At 39.3% G+C, this 25,113-nt stretch overlaps 1 protein-coding gene across 1 annotated transcript in view; it reads left to right on the forward strand.

Moving 5' to 3' along the window:
• Positions 1–252: 252 nt before the first annotated feature.
• The window catches only part of LOC124555064, a 704,233-nt gene continuing 679,372 nt past the window's right edge, over positions 253–25,113 (forward strand). The window contains exons 1-6 of the mRNA XM_047128850.1: positions 253–388; positions 467–555; positions 4,732–4,873; positions 10,682–10,834; positions 19,392–19,587; positions 19,703–19,818. Of these exons, the coding sequence (XP_046984806.1) occupies positions 380–388; positions 467–555; positions 4,732–4,873; positions 10,682–10,834; positions 19,392–19,587; positions 19,703–19,818 (705 nt within the window). The 5' untranslated portion in view covers positions 253–379. The remainder of the gene's footprint in view (positions 389–466; positions 556–4,731; positions 4,874–10,681; positions 10,835–19,391; positions 19,588–19,702; positions 19,819–25,113) is intronic.

Below are 25,113 nucleotides of genomic sequence, written 5' to 3' on the forward strand. Positions count from 1 at the left end.
ATCAAATTGCGAAAAAACACAATATCTAAGTTTTCTCACATTTGTGGAGCCTATAATCAAGGGAAATGCTGCACTATCTTCTTATCAACACATTTCAGCTTTACTTTTATATTTATCTTATAATTAGGAAAATGAAATATTTCTGAAACAGTGAAACACTGAAGTAATCTTATTCATTGTGTCAAACTGTGTGAATATGTTAATCACGTCTGTCTTTCTCTCAACAGGTGGTGGAAAATTTAAGTATTTACCAAATGCTAGGTATGAATATGATTACTCCATTGATGTAAAAACACTGTTTGCTGGAACGAGTAGAAATGAATCTACACTACACATCAGTGCTGAGCTGTCTATAGAGTTCATATCAGAATGTGATGGAATGCTGAAGGTATGAAAAATTATATGTTGATTAAACTGAAAATTCAGTATGTGTATAACAATGTGCTAATAACATGGATTTCAACAGATCCAAGGTATTTCATTGAGGGATGATGGTAATAATGATCCTGATGCAGCTATAGCATTTTCGGTTGCTGTGACAGCACATCCGTTAAGGTAAGGACAATTATTGAAATGTTAAGGGTGAGTACTAAACTCAAAAAAGACCATTTCTGTCCCACTGTTAAGATACAATGTTGTTTAAAGGATTAGATGTCTATACCATTGAAAATTGTTGCCCCACAATATGTGCCTGTAAACCAGACTTGAACAGTTTTTAGAATTCAAAGTCTAGTGCCAGCATGCATGCGCCCAAAAACTCTTAGGATTTTTAGTCAAATCAGTTGACAAAATTTTTCTTTCAAAATCATTGAATGCTTCTCTCATTGCTCTCCTTATGCTCATCTTTGCGTCATTCAGCTTCTGTTTATCTAGGTTTTGTCTTCTCTTGAATATGTTATGAAGCTCTTTTTGTTTACTTAGCAGTTTTTTAACCCAGATATTAAACCACGGTGGGTCTTTCCCATTGTTTAAGACCTAGCTTGGGACATATTTGTCCAAGGCATAATGAACGATGGTTTTGAATTTTTTCCATTTGTGCTCAGTTTCTTCATCCTCGGCAGTGAATATTTGATGCTGACTGCTTAGATACTTGACAGTTTGTATCCTGTGACTGTTGCTAAGTAAAAATATTTTCCTGTCTATCTCAACTTTTTTTGTTATACCCGTAGTTGTAGTTGCTATCACAGCTGCATGATCACTTGTTTTCCACTGTGTTGACAGATTCAATAAGTCGAGGTCTATTTGTTGCCAGGAGATCCAAGATTTTACCTTCATGGGTTGCTTTTCTAATTATCTGCTTGAAGTAATTTTATGAAAATACATTTAAAATAATGCCATATGCATGCTTAACTCTGGTACCAGTTATGATATCATAAAACTAAAACCAAACTCCTCCCGAATAGGCCATGAAGGCCCAATGGTACTGACCAGCTGCCGTGTCATCCTCAGCTCATAGGCGTCACTGGATGTGGGTATGGAGGGCACACCGCTCTCCCAGTTGTATGTCAGATTCCGAGACTGGAGCCACTACTTCTCAATCAAGTAGCTCCTCAGTTTGCCTCACAAGGGCTGAGTGCATCCTGCTTGCCAACAGCGCTCGGCAGACCAAATGAGCACGCAGCCAAGTGCTAGCCTAGCCTGACAGTGCTTAACTTTGGTGATCTGATGGGAACCTGTGTTACCACTGTGGCAAGGCCATTGGCCGGTTATGATAGCATGTCTTTCTCAATCTATACCTGGCAGGTTGAAGTCACCCCCTATTACAACAGCATGATCAGGGAAGTTATTATCGATATTCTGCAAGTTCCCTTTGAACTGCTCCACTACTACAGCTCCTGACCCAGTCAGCCTATAAAAAAGAAAGCATATGACTCCATTTTTGATTGACCTTTGATACTGAACTTCAGCGAGATTAATTTACTTTTGGAATCTGTGATAACACCATTAAACAGTATCAAGTTGTTTATTGCAATAAATATGCTGCCGCCATTGGTGACTAATGTATCCTTATGATGAATATTCCAATCTGAACTTAGGAGTTCATTGCTATTCACTTCCAGTTTCAACCAACTTCCTGTTCCTAAACAATGTGGGCATTATAAGCTTGGATGCTCCTTTCGTTGGGTGCTCCTGCAGTTTACTGATATCTTACTAACCTTTTCTATATGTAATCTATGAAGATGAGCGTTCTCTGAGAACATTGTGGCTGATGTATCTTCAATTTTGCAGGCAGTTTGTGCCTGATCCCAATAGGGGTTCCTCTAACCTAAAAACCCAAGATAATTTCTTAATGAAATAAGAAAAAAGAACACGTTACATTCATATCATAACATATTACATTTGTTAGTCTTGAGCAATCCAGTGCTATGCATCTTTACCTGCTATTTTTTCAGAAGCCTTTTCTGTCACGTGTGAGGAAATTTGTACTGTGTGGGTGGTGGTGGTAATGATTGAATTTATTTATTCTTTGTGTAGGTCCACCTCCACCACCACTCTTCTCTTCCTGAATTTCAATATTTCCTACATAGGTGTTTCCATTTTCAGTATTAGTGTACTCTGGAGTTTTGACAGTATCCATCTCTAAGAAATATCAGTGTGTTTGTTTCTTTTGCTATTTCTCTTCAATTGCAGAATTACTACACATCATTTACTTTGGTTTGGAGTCAGAGAACTGTTAACCACTTTTTAGCACTGCGGTGAAAGTAAACCATAGTAAACAGTATTAATTTTGCCTTCATTAGCGCACACTTGGCTGCTCATAAACCAGTTGTCAGTGGTGGCACGTGACACTTAAGACATTCTGGAAGTGATTAAGCGGCTTATGTGGTCATTCTATCTAGTATATCAAGTAAGATATGGTTAATATTCACACAAAATATAGGGCAGTTTCTGAATATACATTATTTAAAATGTAGATCATGTATGAAAAAAGGGTTGTTGAAGGTTAAGCATGTTGTTATAGATGAACATAAGTGAATAGTATACTTATAAAAACTGTAGCTCATTTTGGAGTTGTCACTTTTCTTCTTAAGAGCTGATTAACAATGACAAGAGCCACTGACAAATAAAATAAGTTCTCTGTATTTAATAGCAGTTATTTATTAACGTAGTCCACATAAGCATTTCAATGTTGCTTCATCTCTATAATTGTATAACATCATAGATTAGTGTGTGAATGGATAAATGTATAAATTTATCAAGTTTATTGTAATGTGATTGTCTAGACTCCTAGGGAGAACAGATAATTAATTTTCAGGCTCAGTAAACATGTGTTTGGTGTGTATCATTTGGAGCTAGCAGTACACATACTGCACATAGTACGAGGGCAGTTCAATAAGTAATGCAACGCATTTTTTTTCTGAAACAGGGGTTGTTTTATTCAGCATTGAAATACACCAGGTTATTCCCCAATCTTTTAGCTACACAACACTATTTTTCAACGTAATCTCCATTCAATGCTACGGCCTTACGCCACCTTGAAATGAGGGCCTGTATGCCTGCACGGTACCATTCCACTGGTCGATGTCGGAGCCAACGTCGTACTGCATCAATAACTTCTTCATCATCCGCGTAGTGCCTCCCACGGATTGCGTCCTTCATTGGGCCAAACATATGGAAATCCGACGGTGCGAGATCGGGGCTGTAAGGTGCATGAGGAAGAACAGTCCACTGAAGTTTTGTGAGCACCTCTTGGGTACGAAGACTTGTGTGAGGTCTTGCGTTGTCATGAAGAAGGAGAAGTTCGTTCAGATTTTTGTGCCTACGAACACGCTGAAGTCGTTTCTTCAATTTCTGAAGAGTAGCACAATACACTTCAGTGTTGATCGTTTGACCATGGGGAAGGACATCGAACAGAGTAGCCCCTTCAGCGTCCCAGAAGACTGTAACCATGACTTTACCGGCTGAGGGTATGGCTTTAAACTTTTTCTTGGTAGGGGAGTGGGTGTGGCGCCACTCCATTGATTGCCGTTTTGTTTCAGGTTCGAAGTGATGAACCCATGTTTCATCGCCTGTAACAATCTTTGACAAGAAATTGTCACCCTCAGCCACATGACGAGCAAGCAATTCCGCGCAGATGGTTCTCCTTTGCTCTTTATGGTGTTCAGTTAGACAACGAGGGACCCAGCAGGAACAAACCTTTGAATATCCCAAATGGTGAACAATTGTGACAGCACTACCAACAGAGATGTTAAGTTGAGCACTGAGTTGTTTGATGGTGATCCGTCGATCATCTCGAACGAGTGTGTTCGCACGCTCCGCCATTGCAGGAGTCACAGCTGTGCACGGCCGGCCCACACGCGGGAGATCAGACAGTCTTGCTTGACCTTGCGGCAATGATGACACACGCTTTGCCCAACGACTCACCGTGCTTTTGTCCACTGCCAGATCACCGTAGACATTCTGCAAGTGCCTATGAATATCTGAGATGCCCTGGTTTTCGCCAAAAGAAACTCGATCACTGCCCGTTGTTTGCAACGCACATCCGTTACAGACGCCATTTTAACAGCTCCGTACAGCGCTGCCACCTGTCGGAAGTCAATGAATCTATACGAGACAAAGCGGGAATGTTTGAAAATATTCCACAAGAAATTTCCGGTTTTTTCAACCAAAATTGGCCGAGAAAAAAAATGTGTTGCATTACTTATTGAACTGCCCTTGTAGTTTGCATGACTTACAATGGAAATTTCAAAAATAATCTGTAAAAATGCTTGGCAACTGATTCTGTTAAAGGTTTTCATTCCAAGATGGAACAATTTCTGAAGTTTGCCCACATCCAGAAGAGACGGCATGGGTACTTAATTTTAAAAATGGGATACTGTCAGCGTTGCAGAACTCTATGAAACGATTTGATGTAGATCACGAAACTGAGGAGGTGAGTCATTCTGTAATTTAATGTGTCTTAAATATGTTAATGTAAACTCCATTCTGTGTCTGTGTGGTTTATCTGCAAGTGCTAGTTGTAAGTTTCTTCTGCACATAGGCCCTACATATAATACTGAAAACATTTCCCAGAAAATGAGGACAACTTTTTAATTTTGTTGTCTTCCCTTTCAGTCTATATAACGCAAGAAAGAGAGATGGAATGCATACTATAACTCTCATTTGGTCTTTCTTAAAGTAGTCGAAAATTGTGGCAACACAAAGAGAGAGTATTCTTATATTTCTGAAAATCAGCTTGGTTTTCAAAGAAGAAAAGGCATTGTAAATGCCATCAGAGAATCCACAGGAAAAATAAGCATCTCATTAGACCAGGGTACAAATGTTTCAGGAATATTCTGTGGTCTAACAAAAGACTTTGATTCAGTGAACCATTCAATACTACTTTAAAAACTCAAGAGCTATGGGATGAAGAATGTTGCATTACAGCAGTTATGATGAATGCTGCATTACAGGGGTTCAGCTCTTATTTGATAGAAAGGAAACAAGGAGTTATTTTATGACCAGATTCAGTTTACTACTCCAAATGGAAAACAATTTCCCAAGGGATTCTGCAGGGTCCATGTACCATTTCTTGTAGTATGCTAATGATTGACCATTAAATATTGATGCACTCTCAGTTGTGTTCACAGAATGCACCTCAGTCTGCCAGAGAATGAGACTATAGAAAAAATTCCAGATAATTTACAGAATGTTACAGGAAAACTTGAATCCTGCTTCCATAAAAACAGACTAAAACTGAATGTCACAAAGACTCAGATACTGCAGTTTTGTCTCTAAATCAGCAATATGTCCTGTAAAAATAACTCATTGTGATTAAGTGAAGACAGAAGCAAATCGTGTCATGTTCTGGCCCTAAACCTTGACAAAACTTTGAACTGGAAGACACATATAGACTTCTTGGCAAATAAATTAAACATCCTAGCTTTTGCAATGTTTATTTTGTCTGTGTAAATTTGTTGAGTGTATTATTCGTAGTTTTTTAAAAAGTAGTCATAGATATCACTTTCACTGGTATAAAAATTGACTTGTTTACTGTTTGATACATAATTTGCTTTTCTAGACAACAGGACCAATAAAATACAATACAGAACCATGCACTCTTCACATTAAATTCCAGAAACAACCATATATGAAATGCTTGGAAATTTAAATTTCAAATAGTTACATACTTTTCAAAGCCATCGTTTAGAAATTGTTAAAGAGAATGTATCTGTCATAAATAGTCATACAAATATTTCCAACAATGAAATATGAACTCTGCATAGTTATGTTAGGCTTCTCTTTTTCTATCTAACTTTCAAGTATTAAGTAAATGTAAATGTTCACAAGCAGAAAACACACATCTAAATCTTCATTTCAGTGTTAATCTAATTAATTGCCCTATTTTGTTTGGAGACAGTATAATTACTTGATATCCGCACATAGCTGCATGGTAATCAGTAGTAATGTAACTCATATACATGCTCTTTTATTATGTGACTCTATATTTAGTAAAAAAAAATTCTGTTCATAGAGAAGAAAATATATGAATCTTTTGCCCAATGTTACATGTAAACTATCAAATAAAAACTTCATCAGTTTGCTTTCACATTAAATTCTGTTGTGTGTCAATCATTCTACATTTTTATGAAAGTGATCACATATTTTGGTAAAAACTTTACTCAGACTTTTTTAAACTAAAGTCAATTTTCAGGAAAGGTGAACACTGTGATGTGTTTCTGCTGTTTTTCTTAATTTATGAAATTCCACAACATTATGATTTACTATACAAAATGCTCCATTGAACATAAAATTAACTAAATAACTAACTAAATTGATAATAATAAAACGTAAGTCAAAACATAGTAGAAACTGGACTATCATGTCAAATTTTCTTCATATTTTGAATTTTTTTTGAAAGGAAATGAATTTCTGCCAGGAAAATTTGACTTTTGGTGTGTATTTTGTGTGTTATAAAGGAAAACTGCATGAGAATGAATATTTTAAACTACTTCAAAGAATTATCATTACAACCAAATTTTTCACATAAAGTTAGACTGCAAAACATTTTCGTCTAACATTTAAAATGAAAGTGATATAAACAGCATTTATTTTTCAACATATTATCAATGGGATGTGAAACTAATTCATCAAAGCTTTCTCATGTGTAATTTCTGATAAAAAAATGTACTGAACATATTCCTTTGCAATTTTTAGATGTAGTGCAGTTTGAATTATGAGTGTTTCAGCTCTGCACAAAGTAAGAGCCTACGGAATATCAGACCAGCTGTGTGGCTGGATTGAAGAGTTTTTAGCAAACAGAACACAGCATGTTGTTATCAATGGAGAGACGTCTACAGACGTTAAAGTAACCTCTGGCGTGCCACAGGGGAGTGTTATGGGACCATTGCTTTTCACAATATATATAAATGACTTAGTAGATAGTGTCGGAAGTTCCATGCGGCTTTTCGCGGATGATGCTGTAGTATACAGAGAAGTTGCTGCATTAGAAAATTGTAGCGAAATACAGGAAGATCTGCAGCGGATAGGCACTTGGTGCAGGGAGTGGTAACTGACCCTTAACATAGACAAATGTAATGTATTGCGAATACATAGAAAGAAGGATCCTTTATTGTATGATTATATGATAGCGGAACAAACACTGGTAGCAGTTACTTCTGTAAAATATCTGGGAGTATGCGTACGAAACGATTTGAAGTGGAATGATCATATAAAACTAATTGTTGGTAAGGCGGGTACCAGGTTGAGATTCATTGGGAGAGTGCTTAGAAAATGTAGTCCATCAACAAAGGAGGTGGCTTACAAAACACTCGTTCGACCTATACTTGAGTATTGCTCATCAGTGTGGGATCCGTACCAGGTCGGGTTGACGGAGGAGATAGAGAAGATCCAAAGAAGAGCGGCGCGTTTCGTCACTGGGTTATTTGGTAACCGTGATAGCGTTACGGAGATGTTTAATAAACTCAAGTGGCAGACTCTGCAAGAGAGGCGCTCTGCATCGCGGTGTAGCTTGCTCGCCAGGTTTCGAGAGGGTGCGTTTCTGGATGAGGTATCGAATATATTGCTTCCCCCTACTTACACTTCCCGAGGAGATCACGAATGTAAAATTAGAGAGATTAGAGCGCGCACGGAGGCTTTCAGACAGTCGTTCTTCCCGCGAACCATACGCGACTGGAACAGGAAAGGGAGGTAATGACAGTGGCACGTAAAGTGCCCTCCGCCACACACCGTTGGGTGGCTTGCGGAGTATCAATGTAGATGTAGATGTAGATGTAGATGCACATTTGTGATAATTGCTGCTTGTGTTAAACTTCTTAGACACTCTTTTGGATTATTAGTAGGCTGTATGCCAACATATAAGCTCAACAGTCCATTCCTAAATAGTGAAAAATGATGGATAAGGGTCCTCTCACATTTTCATCAGCTTCAAATGAATTAAATTTAGTGTTAATTCCTCCTCAATGAACTTGACAGTCACACAATTCCCAGTTTTGTCCAATGTTGTGGATGTTGAAAACTTTGATACTTGTAACAACTGTAAAAACATAAACTACTACACTTAATGACTTAAATTTTTAGATTTCTGTTTCAGTAGAATGTTCTAAATTGTGAGAACAAAGTTGATGTCACAATGTTTGGTTGCATCCAAGATCCTTGCAGACTACTATCATATACTGACTGTGTAGCAATCCATATGCCTGCCAAAATGTGAATAATGATGTTTTTCTGGTGCGATGAGTAGTTACTTATTCAAAGAGATTTTGGACATATAGTAGATGTAGTTTACTTACTGTACTGATATATGGGCTGCACACACACTCATGAGTTGAAGAGTATCACTGGAGTGAGAATGGCAGCAGTTGTTAACAGCAGATAACGAGAAATGCATCTAGCCAGAAATAAGTGAATAACAATAACAATACCAATAACAATAACAAAGATGTATTGTTTTGTCTGAATTATATCCACCTGTGATACATAGGCATAAAAGGATGATGACCTGTTGCTCTTTAGGAGAAATAACAGAACATGGTACTTGTTATATGATCTCAGATCAGACTTGTAGAGCTTAACAAAAAATACTCTAACCAATCAGGAGGGAAAAAATTGTTAGATAACTGTTTCAGTCCATAAATGGTTGTGAACATTGGGCCATCATCAGATAATCACCTGCATTCTGTTGTGGTATCCTAAAGTAAACTGACACACAGTAACATTGTGAATGTTGCAAAGCTTGCTAATGAAGGTAAAACAAATGATGGTGAATAAAATTAATAGGATACCTTCATTACTGTAGTGTTGTAGGATGAAATGTCTGTTGTATACACAAGGTCATATGACTTCATTCATTCATAAACTTTTAAATTTTGATGGGGTAAGTGGCCAAGTTACTAGAGTGATTGCAGTTCAAATATGTAAAAAAGAGAAAAACTCCAAACTGCCAGAATGTCATGAAATTTAAGAAGAATAAAGTAATAGATGTTGCTATTTGATTTTCAGTATGAATAATGTTAATTTCAGTCATAATAGGTTTCCTATTGTTTTGTCACTTCTACTTTATGCTTTAATAAACTGGTACTTTTGTATGCTTGTGGCCATAAGCAGGTTTGATCCAGAATCGTTATGGTGATATTTATAATGCCGTTCACACATGTGCAAAATGCATATATTCATTTTAAGTTAAATTATTGCTGCTGTATAAGGGATGCATAAATAACTGTCAAATAAGGGACATTACAAGACTCATCATAATTATATTATCCTTATTATCAAGTGATGTCTTAGAAAAGAACAATACACTTGAGAGGGATGGTACACATTCAAGAGTCAAACCTGGGTTATGACAGGAGTGACATTTATCAAGAAAGGCATGATTCTTCACAAATGTGGCAGATAGAAACAATGATAAGAGTGTGAAATAAAATATACATAATTTCTATTGACATTATTCAACAAAACTTCGAAAATTTCACCTTTTGATATCTGGATTTCTAATTTTTAAAAAATAAGCAGAAATTATAAAATTGTCTTATGGACATAGGTAATTAAAGTAGTAGTCAAGCGACATATGATGATTAGTCACAGTATATTGTTTTTCAATTTCAGCAGTTTGTGACATTACAAAAAGCAGCCGTACTGAAAAACATTATTTGGGGAAAAAAAAAAGTTTAAGAATTCGAAGTCACTTGGAATAGTTATACTGGACTGGAATGTAGTTAACATTCAGAAACTGTTTTTGGATTTTATAATGCCTGATTGAGTTAAGTGCCAGACTACAAATTTAGAAGTAATTTTCACTTTTTTCCCAAGTCAGTTATTGCTTCTTTCACCTCAAGGAATAATTTGTTACTGTGAAAAATGCCAAGTTTCACTGTGATTTAAAGTCCACATTAAACTGTTTCTTCCCTTATAACTGCCAGGGTAAATCAGTTCAAAGGCAGGAGAAATGCAAAGGCATACCACCTATAATATGACTATGATGTTCAAACAAATCTTCAGATAGAGGACAGTGTTACTGTACTAAGTACATGTCCTACAAAATAAAAAGTGAACATGGGAGTTAAAAACAAAAGAAAGCTTGTAATGTATTTAACTCAGTTATCTTTCATAGTTATTATTTATAATCGTGTCAAGGGCACATTTGGGTAGTGTATTGTACAATATAGTTTTTGTATGTTTTTATTTTTTTAAATTATATTCCACACATTAATGACCCACTATGCAACTGCCCTTTTTTCAGATGGATGTGAATGGAAATTGTCCGACACACTACAGCCTTGTTGGTGCAGAAAAAACTACACTGATTATTAAGAAGGTTAAAGAAATTGGATCTTGTAACAACAGATATCAGCATCAGTCAGTGATTCAGACAACACCATATTCATTTAGATCGGTTAGTATCACAAAATTTCAATATAAATGACAGCGTAATTAGACACCCACATACTTTTCTTAAATAATCATGTTTCATGGACAGATGAGTGAAGGTAAACATTCAACATTATAGCACTAAAAGTAGTAGATGATGAGTTTTGTTACTTGGGCAGCAAAATAACTGATTATGGCTTAAGCAAATGGGAAATAAACTGCAGAAAGAATTAATATCTACATTAATCTAAGTGTTAGGCAGTCTTTTCTGAAGGAATGTGTCTAGAGTATAGCTCTGTACAGAAGGACTATGTGAATGATAAATAAAAAGAGAACAGAAGCTTTAGAAATGTGGTGCGGTAGGAGAATGCTGAAAATTATATGGGCAGACTGAATAACTAATGAGGAGGTACTGAATCAAACTGGGGGGGGGGGGGGGGGGGTTGGGGAAACTTATGCTACAAACTAACTAAAAGAAAAAACTGGTTCATGGGATGCATCATGAGGAATCAAGAAATAGTCATTTTTGTAATGGGAGGAAGTATGGAGGGTAAAAATTTTAGAATCAAACTGGGAGAATAAAGAAATTTATGGCACAAACTGACTAAAAGAAGGGACTAGTTGATGGGACACATCCTGAAACATCAAGAAATTCTGTTGATTCACCATTGACCACTTACAGTGGAATAGGTTTGTAGATTAAATATACAACTAAGAATAATTTTTACAGTAATTTTTTTACAATTTACTTCCATATCTGTTGGAAATATCCTTAAGTACCAATATAAATCTTGTTTATTTTAAATAGTTCAGCTATCTTGAAAATGTATGTTTCAGTTACGAATCATCTTAATTTTGAATATATATTAGGACAATGTCCAAGCAGATATTATAAGTTTATTAAAAACTTCTGAACCTGTTATTTTGTGTGAGTTTGCAGTCTTTGTATCATGGTATATTGAGGTTCAGTTTGCCTCTGGTATTTTAAGGGTGTGTATTCTTTCGGGTGGTGAACTCATTTAAGCTACTTTTGATGTAAAGCATTGCAGGTAATACCTGGAGCTTGGTAAAGAGGGTACAGCAGCGTACTTTAGGTGTAACTTTGCTCAGTGTTCTGATCACCCCCTCCCTCCCTCCCCACATACACACACCTTTCTTCAGAATTTCACTCTGGAGGCAGGAATGTCCCCATAGCAGATGCTGCAGTGTGACTGAAATAGGCAAAAAATAGGCCAATATATGCAACCTTCAGAGACTTACCAGTGACTGATGAAGGCTGAGGCCAGAAGTATTACAGGAATCTAAGATATATTGCAGTGAGAGTTACACCTGTGCAGTTCAGAAAAGCAGGAATCAGTGGGAATGATCCAGATGGCACAGGCTGTTAAGCAGTCATTGAAATGAAGAACATTGTGTTGTGCAGTGTACCCAGCAATTGGATGGTCCATCTGTTTCTTGGCCACAGACATCTGCAGCCATTCATGCGGACAGACAGCTTGTTGGTTGTCATGCCTACATAGAATATGGCACATTGGTTGCAGGTATATTTTTGTGAATTTTTTCAGATGTACTTCTACGATATTTATGTATTTTTATGCGTTTCTATCCTCCAGCATAGATCTTTCCTCCTTCCATCTTCATCAGTACAGAAAAGTTTTCTTATCCCTAGGCAGAACCCTGTTCCTGCTACATTTACTGGCTCATAGAATCCCCCCAAATGCCCTTACCATCAAATCATCCATCTCCATCTGCCACACTTCCTTCCTCAATGACCTCCATCTGTTCAGATTCCGCCAGTCCTTAACCCTCATCAACACAGTCCTGCAAAACCATATCAATCAATCCTTGCAATACCTCCTTTCCGTCTGTAAAATTCTCCTGCTATGCAATCCCAAATGCCTGGATCCCACATCACACATTGAAACACTTGCCCTTCAAGAACTAGAGCAACGTGCACAATGCCACCTTGAAAAAACTCTCCACCCTGTTCGCTTCCTAACTCTGCCATGGACTACCACTATCCACCACCTCTACAACAACCTCCAAACCTCCCACCCATCCCCTCATAGCTAACAAACCCTGCCTTCCAGACCTACTACATTTACCTCACCTTCGAACACTCCCTCCCATCACCATACAGAAATCAGAACCTAAACACAGTCGTGAACCTTTCCTCCAACCGCAGACGTATCAGTCCTTTCCAAAAGGCTCACCTTTTGCCTGGCCCCAAATTTAATCATGCAGGGCTTGTTAAAGACCTTCTCTCCTTATCCCAGTCCATACAATTAACAAATTTCCACTATCAATCCTACCAGACTCAACCAAAGACCAATGCTGAATCCTACCTGACTCAGTCCACTCCTCCATCCAACCGCTGTCCCCTAATCACTCCTTGCTAACTTTCCAGAATTTCTTAACCTTGAACCTTGCCTCTACATCATTCCCCAAATCCCTCAACATGCAAACTATCCTTACATCTACAGAAAGAACTACAATCCACCACCTAAAAACTGATCCTGACCTTATAATCCTACATGCTGACAGGCTCCACCACTGTTGTTTTGAACTGTAAGGATTAAATGACAGAAAGATTCCTCCAACTGTCAGATTCATCCACCTACAAACCCTGCCACAGTGACCCCATTCCAGAAATCCAGCAGGATATCCGGTCTCTCCACAAATCCTTAGGTCCATCCCAGAACCTCTCCCCAGAGTCGATCTCTCTCCTCATCACTACCACTGCACTCTTACCTTCTACATGCTTCTTAAAGTCCATAAACCCAACCACTCAGGACACCCCAGTGTGGCCAGTTACTGTGCCTCCACTGAGAGAATCTCTGCTCTCATAGACCAACACCTTCAGCCTATTACCCGCAACCTACCCTCCTACTAAAAACATACCAACCATTTCCTCCACCAGCTCTCCACAGCTCCTGTTCCTTTACCACATGGTGTTCTGATGACCACTATTTATGCCACCTCCCTTTACACTAACATCGTTAATGTCCATGGCCTTACCACTGTTGAACACTACATTTCCCAATGCCCGACAGATTACAAACCTACACCCTTCTTCCTATTCACCACGACCAACTATATCCTGGGCCACAACTACTTCTCCTTTGAAGGCATTACCTACAAACAAATCCAAGGTACGGCTATGGGCATGCATATGGCACCATCTTATGCCAACCTATTTGTCGTCCATCTAGAGGAATCCTTCTGGAACACCCAGAACCCCAAACTCCTCACCTGCTTCAAATTCATTGATGGCATCTTCATGACATGGTTTGAGGGTGAGGACAACTTATCCATATTTCTCCAGAATCTCAGCACCTTTTCCCCCATTCACTTTACTTGGACCTCCAATGCCACATTCCTCAGTGACGACCTCCACCTCAAAGATGCTACATCAGTACCTCTGTCCACATTGAACCTCCAACGACTAGCAGTACCTCCACTTTGACAGCTGCCACCTATCCCATACCAAGAATTCCCTTCCATACAGCTTAGCCACCCACGGTCACATTTGCAGTGACGAGTGGTCCCTCTCGAAATACACTGAAGGCCTCACTGTGGCCTTCACAGACCAAAGTTATCCTCACAACCTTGTACAATTGTGCAAAAACAGATCTCCCGTTCCTTATTTCTCCAATCACCTACCACCCCCCGAAGTCCCACCGTCCAGCTACAGAAGAGCATTCCCCTCATGACTCAGTATCACCCAGGATTGGAGCAACTGAATCACATTCTCCACCAGGGTTTTGACTTCCACTCGTTGTGCCTTGATATAAAATGTCCTCCCCACCATCCTTCCCACATCTCCCACATTGATATTCCACTGCCCACCAAACCCACACAATATCCTCATCCATCCCCACACATCCCCTGCTCCCAACCCCTTGGCTTATGGCTCATATCCCTGTAATAGATCTAGATGCAAGACCTGTCCCATACATCCTCCCACCACCACCTACCCCAGCCCAGTCACAAGCATCACCTACCCCATCAAAGGCTACCTGTGAAACCAGTCATGCGATCTACAAGCTAAGCTGCAACCTCTGTGCTACATTCTATGTGGACATGACAACCAAGAAGCTGTCTGTCCACTGTCAAACTGTGGCCAAGAAACAGCTGGATCACCCCATTGTTAAGAATGCTGCCCTACGTGACATTCTTCATTTCAAAGACTGCTTCACACCCTGTGCCATCTAGATCCTTCCTACCAATACCAGCTTTTCTGAATTGTGCAAGTGGGAACTCTCCCTGCAACACATTCTACATTTCCATAGCTCTCCTGGTCTCAACCTTAGTTAGTCATTGTACTTGCCCATCTAGCCCCTTGCCTATTCTCATTCCAGCACTACAGAGTACTCTTTCCACCAATGTACCCACAGTCTTTTCACTTCATTCCTTTTCCCCTAACGCCCCCTCCCACTCCCCCACCCCCCCTTGCCCTCTGTCTAACCACCTGACTGCACCCAGCTGCCCTACCCTCACTCTACCTTGTCCATGCCATGCTCCCACATGCAGCACTTTAGCATCCCTCACCTGTGCTGTTATCCCTCCCCCTCCCAGCCCCAGCCTCCTTAGCCCCACCAACCAGTTGCTTCTCCCATCATGCGCTGCTGCTCACAGTGCAGCCTCTGCAGCCATATACTGCAGTCATGTGTGTGTGTGAGTTGCATTTGCATGATAGGTTGTGTGTATGTTGTCTATTTTTGATGAAGGCTTTTTTGGCGAAACGCTCACTTTGTGACAGTCTTTTTGTAGTGCCTATGTGCGATCATTGTCTCCACTATTTGGTGAGTAGGAACTATCCTTTTCATACTACCATTGCATATAACATCAAATAGACTTTGGTTATCTGTCCATTTACCGGTGTAATTAAATCCACTTTTTACACCGATTCTAAGTGCCACCTAGACTTCAAGTTACAGTATAACACCCTTTGTTATTGAGTATTGTGGTTTTTGATTATTGGTACCATACATACTTCACTATACTGTAAATATTGCACTGCTTTCAATAGTGACCATTTTATTTCTTCTGTTTTTAATGTTTTCTTGTTTGTTACTACTTAATGAAAAGCCTATGCTCAGTATATGGTTACCTCGGATTGTAGATGTGGAACATAGTTCCTTACAATTTAAATAACATAAATCTAGTAGAAAGTTCATTACATTGTCATTTCCTATAGTACTATAGAGGCACATCTTTGGAGAACTTCATTGGCTAGTAGCACCCTCTCTAACAATAGTGCTGCACATGTGCCTAGTTTTCTGACAGCTGTCATTGATCTACATCCTTGTTCCTGTAACATTACAAGTGGCACACATGGTTAGTGATAGACTGTATGTAACCATGGGGGCCTACTTTAGGTGAGATCACATCTATGTGCCACTTACCAAATGCACATTGTAAATCTTTATTTTGTCACAATCCCTATAAAATGTTTCTTTATTTTGTCATGAACTACATAGATTTTTTTCAGTTTGTACATGACAATGAGAGTGATTCAGCTGAACAGATTATGACAATGAGTAATGTCATATGAGTGGTATACATGAAATAAAAGTTTCATTGGTATGTCTCATAGAATGGAAGTTTAAATATAAAATCTACTACACTATTGTTCACTTCCATTATGCAATTTTCTGTATTTTAGATATGAAGATGACTCATCAGTGAGCTGAAACTAGTTATCAAATAAAGCAATTTTAGTGATCTTGACCTTGTATTTTCTTTCCACATATTTTAACATCACAGATTGCAAATCGTCCCATTTGACAATGTCAAATAACTATGTAACCCATTAGGCTAGCAGTGAAAGTATTTGATCCTTTTGAAACATTCATCAAATATTTTGATTTGACAGTCTAATGTTTCAGTTAGCTGCTCCAGTTTTCTAGTCAGATTATTGATCACGTATATAATAAGTGCGTCTATTCTGCATGAAAACCATCATTAAAAATTGTTACACTTTGTGTCTTTTATTGCTTGTTTGACACAAAACTAGTTAGTTTGTGTTTTGTGTTTATCTGATACTGTACAACATATGTTAGAGTTTATGTTGAGTACTAGAAGCACTTCCTCATCATTTCATTCACTCTTCAAACAGAACCCATTCGTGTAAGCTTGATTTTCTCCATATGTAATCTTATGGTCATTATCATAGGTGTAAGTTAGAGGAAGTAATATTTTCCCTACATCATACTGGAATGTGGGCTCTTGGCAATTTTGTAGGTAGGGATCTCTGCATTGCACAGTTCTATTGTCTGTTCATATAAGAGTCAGTTTCCAGACATCATCATTGCTTTACTTCACATGTCCATAAATGCATACACTGATATAAATGTGTAGATAAGGAATTATCAATTACTTCCTACAAAAACAAATTATAGACATTAACAATTTTACAAAGAGACATTACTGCTTGAAATCTTCTGTTGAATAACACCATTTCTCTATTAATAAAACCTTAAGTTTGTTTTTAAGGTGTTTAAATTAGATATCTTAAGATTGTATGGTAGTCTGTTGTAAAATAATTGTTTCTGTTTTCTGTGGACTGTAGTCAGCAAATTTTTTATTAGTTGTAATTCTGTGAAAATTTTGTTTTACCCATATATTATAGATATGTACATTGCATCCAGAAAGGATTTGTGACTATGGAGTGTGAACTGATATGAAACTGCAGATTAAAATTGTGTGCTGGACCGAGACCCACATTCCAGTACAGTGTAAGGAAAATATTACTTCCTCTAACTTACACCTAAGATAATGACTATAAGATTACATGTGGAGAAAATCAAGCTTTGGATTTTGCTGGCATGTGTGCTCAATGACTGAGCTACCAAAGCACAACTCACACCCCATCCTCATAGTTTTGCTTCCACCAGTAACTTATCTCTTACCTTCCAGAATTCACTGACATTCTCCTGCAAATTTTGGAAGGTAGGAGATGAGATACTGGCAGAAGTAAAGCTGTGAGGGTGGGGTGTGAGACATGCTTGGATAGCTCAGTCAGTAGAGCACTTTTCCAACAAAGTAAAGGTCCTGAGTACAAGTCTCGGTCCAGCACACGGAGTTCATCTGACAGGAAGTTTTATATCAGTGCACATTCCACTGCAGAATGAAAATTTCATTCTGGAAACATACCTCTCTGCAATATGCTTTCTTCTACGGGTGCTAGTACTACAACCATCACAGGAGAACTTATGTGAAATTAGAAAGGTAGGAGATGAGATACTGATAGGTAGGATATGAGGTACAATTGGAAGTAAAGCTGTGACTATGGGCTGTATGTCATGCTTGGGTTGCTCAGCCAGCCGAGCACTTGCCCAGTGAAAGTCAGAGATCCGGAGTTCGAGTCTTGGTCTGGCACACAGTTTTAATCTGACAGGCAGTTTCATGTACATTGCTGTGTATTACATTATCTTCTGGGTTTAGCTTCACTGTCATGATTTCCTGCTGGATGTATGTAGAGTTGATGGTAAGTACTTTAACCACCCCTAATCTCAATACCATTGTGAAGTTGTTGATATATCAATCCAAAATATGTATGCCTTAAGGTATCATGGGCCAGGAAGACTGAGGCATATTTCAATAGATATATATTAGTACTGAATTTCTTACAAACATAAACTATTTGCTCTTTCCATGACGTTTTCATTGACAATAATACTCAAAAAATTAGTCAAACAAGGGTTTTGTAAACAATCAAACCAGTCTATGGACTGAAGACACCAGCAGCAGCAACACCAATATTTTGCTGCTAAATCTTAGTCTAACATCTGGCTTCTACACAGCTAGATTTTCAATGTTATTTCACTCTAGATTATTTGGACAGCTACTTCTGGATGTTTCAAACTTGTGACTGTTTCCATTGACTCATCACTGATCATTTAGACAATTAATATATTTTGTGTCTCTTTGTACATATTAAATTATATTTATTTGTGTTGGAAGTCAGTTGACCTGAGCACCAAGTGCTGATCATCTGCATCTCATCTTAGTTTTTGGAACAATTCTCTGACAGCCTCACTAAATAACTGCATCATTTGCAACGATCATCAGGGACCCAGAAATTTAATATCCCATGTCATTTATACTTATCATGAACAGTAACAGTTCTACTGCATTTCTGTAAGGTAAATAAGATGATACTATTGATTCTGATTATTTCTCTCCATTAGGAATTATATACTGATATTGGTGGAGTCTTCAGTCCATTTTCATTCCTCTTCGTATATTCCATAAGTATGTGTTTTTTTCAATGAGTTACAGTACCAAACTCTATCAAAGGCTTTCCAGAAGTCATGAAACATGTAATAGATATAGTCTATAATATCTACAACCTTCTGGAACTAGTAAACAAACGCAGCAAGCAGAGTTTCTCATGATTATTGCTTGTAGACGACACGTTGATTTTTACAAAGGACCTGTTCAATGATCATATTAACTCTGTGCAGCTGATCCTGTCAAAATTATGTCACCTTAAATTTGTGGATTGTTTTGTTTGTAAATGCATTAAAAATGAATTATTCAAAAACTAAAATCTAAATTATGTTTTTTTCCCATAGAATTTCCAGCCTCTTCCAATTATGAAGTCAAACAGTTCATGTCAACTGCATGTGGACCACAATATATACAGCAAAATTGATTGTGAAGAAGTTCACTTATTCCAACCATTTTCATACAAGCAAAGTGGAGCGAAAACTATAATTCATCAAGTTTTGACTCTAACCTCAGAGTCAAATGTAACAATTGATGATATAGGTATGAAAATTTGAAGCTAATAATGTTCAAATTTTAATTTCAAAAGTAAAAAATTTAAAAAAGGAACATTTGGAAAAGTTGAAAAATAAAATTAAAGTTACATGCTTGTTTTCAGATACAATCACTAGAAGAACATCCCTTTCATTTGACCATATACAAACTCCAAAGCCTATGTCTGCTGATCTTGGAACATCAAGAGACCTTCTTATGTTAATGTGTGAACTGAATGATGTAAGTTGTGTACTTAAGTATCATTTGCATCTCATGTTGCAGAACTCTTTGGGAGGGGAAGACAACCATTATTAATATATTTTTCACAAGTAAGGTCTATTGCAGTGTTTTCTGTGTAATATAGTATAACATATAAACTGCATTCAAATAAATTTGAATGTAAAATATAATATCTTAGCAACACAAAAGATACAGTGCAATATGAATACATACTTAATATTGAACGTTTCCTACTTATCACTACAAATCAAATCACAGTGCCTCTACACACACTTATGGGCCTCAATAATCATTTCACTCGATTATCATAGCTGCAAATAGACCACAATATTAAGAGACATAACAGGATTATGACATTATGTTGTAATATGACCTAGGAGTCATAATATGAACTTACGTGAAACCTTCCTTATCCCATAATATTGTGAGTTATTTGCATCTACCAAAAATGCACTCTAGGACAAACAAAGACATGCCACAAAGGAATTATCTGAGTGAGATCGAAATTGGTAGATGTGAAGTACCTTTTTATTTTTTTATTATTTTCCCCCAATCACTCTTCTGACTGGTTTGAAGCGGCCTGTCATGAATTAATTATTAAATCTTTTTCTCATGGTAACCTTCCCCTTGGAGGTCCCCCCCCCGGAGATCCGAATGGGGGACTATTCCATAATTTTTTGCCAATGGAGAGACCATCATGACACTTCTTCAATTACAGGCCACATGTCCTGAAGATACACATTATGTGTCTTTAATGCAGTGGTTTTCATTGCCTTCTGCACCCTCATGCTGTTGATCACTGCTGATTCTTCCGCCTTGAGGGGCAGTTTCCCACTCCTAGGACAAGAGAGTGCCCTGAACCTCTGTCCACTCCTCCACTCTCTTTGACAAGGCCATTGTCAGAATGAGGGTGACTTCTTATGTGGAAAGTCTTTGGCCACCAATGCTGATTATTAATCAAAATTTAAGCAGCAGCGGGATTTGAACCCAGTACCGAAGACGTTTTGATTATGAATCAAAGACGCTACCCCTAGACCACAGGGCTAGGTCACATTAGGACATCAGAATCGTTTGCTGGTTGGAGGGCCCTGACGATAATGCTCCAAAATCCAAATATTATCAATTGAGGAGAGACCCAGTGACATTGCTGACCAAGGTAGAATTTGGCAAGCACAAAGACAAGCAGTAGAAACTCTTGCTATATGTGGGCAGACATTATCTTGCTGAAATGTAAGCACAGAATAGCTTGCCATGAAGGGCAACAAAACTATGCTGCTGTGATATAAGGGTGCTGCAGATGACAACCAAAGGGGTCATGCTATGAAATGAAATGGTGCCCCAGACTTACTCCTGGTTGTCAGACAGGATGGCGGGTGACATTCAAATTGTTATCCCACCACTGTGCGTAGTCTCTCCAGACATGTCTTCAGGGCTCAGTTTGAAGTGGGACTCATCACTGAAGAGGGACTCATCAGTGGAGATAATTCTACTCTTGTCAGTGAAATTCCAGGCTGGATGTGCCCAATACCACTTCAAAAGGGCTTGTTGGTGTACAGAGGACAATGGTAGTCAGTGGAAGGGGTGCCATGATCTCAGCCCCTTTCTGGGAGCCACCTATTAATGGTCCTTTGGTCACTGAAGCACAAGTTGCATGTTTAATCAATGATAATGATGAATCCAGAGGGCCAGAGTGCCTCTCTGATGATTGCTTGATCATCAAATTCTGTCGTCTCCCTAGGTTGAGCACTTCCATCTTGACACTCTGTTTGGCTGTGGTTCACACATTCCTTCCAACATTGTCAAAGAGTGGCATCGCTCCTATTCAGATGTCAAACAATTTTTTGATTACTATAACCAACTTCTTTGAGCCCAACTGCATGTCCTCGACATCTGCGTATATTTTTTACGCACCTGATCGCATGGCATAGTTACTGTCCAACTGAATACATGGAATGAAATTTACAAACAATTTAAACCCTGGTATTTACATGTCCCCATTTACTATTTTTGCCATCTGTGCGTGAAATTGTGCTGCAGCATCACACATTCAGCCATCAGCCACCGAAGTTTACAGTTTTGCATTTTCCATTGATACCCATATGAATATTGATTTGTGGCCAATTTGTGTAGCTCCTTCATGGTGCATCTTATTTTTAAGTGTGTTGTTGAATGTTAGGAGCCAAATAATGTCATACAGACAAATTTCTTAAAGCAAGGGAAACTGAAACTGCACCCCAATGAAGATGGAAGAAAACTAACTTTTGGGACTGCAGGATCCTACATGTGGAGAAAGAAAGGAAAATGTTACCTGTAATGGAGCCACTGATACATCATGTAGAAAGTTATTTAGTAGTGTGGTTGAAGGGGAACACAATAGTACAAGACCAGAATCAAATGAACAACGAAATGACAGCAAATGAAAAACAAAAAAAGAAGCCGTTAGTGGAGATAAAGAAAAATAGAAATAAAAACATATGCCAGAAAATGTAAAGGATGAAAAATAAATGGTGATATTTGAAAGAGTGGCAAAGGTTACAATGGAGGAAAGGAGGAATTTCAAAGTTACTAGAGTGGAGTAGTTACTGATACTATCAGAACCACAAATTTTAAACAGTCTACTTTCAGGGGAGGCATTCTGAGAATGAAAAAATCTTCAGATCATCCAAAAACTGGTTCCACTGTTTACATTTTTACTGTTTAATTTAGCTTACAGATTCTACTATTTAAACTTTAAAAAATAATTATGAGACATGGGAAGAATGACTGCTTAAATACCTCTGTGTCTGCTGTAATTAATTTAGCCTCATTTTCATGGTCACTGTGGGGGTGATACATAGTGGGCTGTAGTATGTTCTTAGCTTACACACCTAAAACTAGTCATCATAACTACGTAAGTAGGCTTCAACAGGACACAACTACATATAACATATAGTACGATTACATAGGATAATGTACTAACTTAATCTGTACCAAAAAAAAACACTGGTTCTCTCCTTATGGACATTACTGTTTGCACGCACTTGGATCTTGTGTATGTACCAAAGCAAAACTAAATACTAACGTACTAACTTGAAGGTATCTGTGTCACTTAACGTAATACCCTTTGGTGTACATTTGATTAGAGGGGGGCTGTCTGTATTTGTCTTAGAGGGAGCAGAAACAAACTGTAAATAAGTTGTGGTGGGTGAGACACAGTGGGTTCCCACAGTTTGAAGTGTGGACACCATTTATCACACATGACCCCATCAAAAAGGCACCAAGCAATCTATAACTTGCGAACATGCTTGTGTGCCATGATGGCAGGTAGAGCAACGAGCATAGCTGGTGCTGCCCCACAGCGAGCCCAGTGCGAGGGTGACATGATGCCGCACTGCCAGGCAGGACAAGGGGTGGTATAGCACCACAGTCAATTGTGCTGGTATTTGAGCAGGTAATGCATGGTGGGTGGTGGAAAATGCACCCTGCATTGATGGTGCAATGTGCACCGTCCTGTGCCAGTGCTGTGTGTACCCACTGCTGGTGCCCTTCTTTGCTAGGCTAGGTCACATGTCACTGCGGAGGTGTACACTGGTGTTGTGATGACAGTGACCAGTCCCTTGGCGCCAGGAGTGCAGTGTTACTGCCTAATCATTTGGGTCTGGTGGCCAGGAACATGTTCAGCAGCAGGGGTGGAGTGGTGGACCTCTTGTATGGTTCTGACAGGGCATGAGGTGGCACAAATGGCAGGGCAGCTGCAGACACAGGGTCCCATGGGCCACCATTTGGATCAGCAGTGTTTGCTGAGACGCCTTCAGCATTGTTCGGCGCCACCTCAATCTCGATGGGCAGCAATATGTATGTGCTCATGGTGTTGAGAGTGTACACCAGCAGCAGATGATAATTGCAAACATTAGTGATGGTGCCTTGGAGCTGCATGGAGAACTCCTTGGTGACACATGAGGGGACGTGGTGTGGACCCAAGTATTGTGGTGGAGTGGTGACTGACTGGCATTCGCCTGGAGCGTTACGTGTGTGTACATTCCAAGATCGCAGTGCATGGTAGGCTGGCCCTCATCATGCCATTCGGGGGAGGGAGAGGGGGGTGGGGGATGGGTGCAGGTGTGCCAGTGAGTTGTGCAGCTGCTGCACAAAGGCTGGGACACAGGTCATGGGTGGCAGGGTGGTGGCTCAGTAAGGTCACCTGAGATGATGAGCAGCTGCCCATGCATGAGCTTGGCAGTGGACCTAAGAGGACTAAAGGGAGTTGGCATACCAAGTTGGGGTGGCATGTAAGGGCAGCTTTTAAAGACCTATGAAAATGGTCCATCATGAATCTGGAGGTAGGGTTTAGCTTGTTGTAAAGCACATGAGCATACCACAAGTTTACATGAGAGCCTTCAATAAACAAAACATGAACTACCATCTGCGGTCCATGGTGACATTGTGGGGGCACCCAACACACAAGACCCCAATGTTAATAAAGGCCTAGGCCACTGTGTCTGTTATTATGTCTGACAGCAGCTTTTGGCTACCAGGTGAATCTGTCAGTTGCAGTAAGGGAATATGAGTATCTGTTGGATGATGGCAGGGACATTCACGTGTATGTATGAGAAGTGGGACAAGCCATCCAGATTTTCATAAGCCGCCTTGTGGAAGTCTGGGGGATGGGGGGCCGTGGTGGCCAGTACTGGAATGAATGTTGCACCAGATCATTTTATGGATACCTGACAGTGGGTGGGGTTGCAACTTAAGACTTGTATTTTTGTCATTGCTCAACCACAGGAGAATGGGGTCTACAGCCTGGGTGGCGGCAAGTGCCTTGTAGTCAAGGGGAGCAGCAAGGCCCACAATCAATGAGGCAATTGATTATTTTTTATGCCAGCCACATGCCACACATCCGCAGTAAACTGTGCAAGATATTTCCACTGTCAGAATTGTTGGGGTGAGTTCTATGTGCTCTCCTTGTGACAGAAACCCATTGTTGAGGTGGTGATCAGCAAAAACTCTGAATGGCACCCCTCCTCTGAGGGGAAGAAATTCCTAATCATCTTACACACAGTGAGGAGCATGTGATTATACCTGGCCCAATGCTGCTGCAGCTCAGTGCACTTTGCTAAGACAAATGCCAGAGGCTGTCAAGTCCAGTCGATATGTTGCTGCAGGACTGTGCCTGTTGCAGACTGGCTGGTACTGGCAGCAATTGTGAAGAAGGCGGTTAGTGAGGGGTGGGATAGGAGGGCAGCTTGTGAGAGTTCATGCTTCTATTGATCAAAAATGTCTGACATGTGTACCATCCAGTGAATGGACCTCTTGACC

The sequence above is a fragment of the Schistocerca americana genome, chromosome X (genome assembly GCF_021461395.2).
Source record: "Schistocerca americana isolate TAMUIC-IGC-003095 chromosome X, iqSchAmer2.1, whole genome shotgun sequence".
NCBI lineage: Eukaryota > Metazoa > Arthropoda > Insecta > Orthoptera > Acrididae > Schistocerca > Schistocerca americana.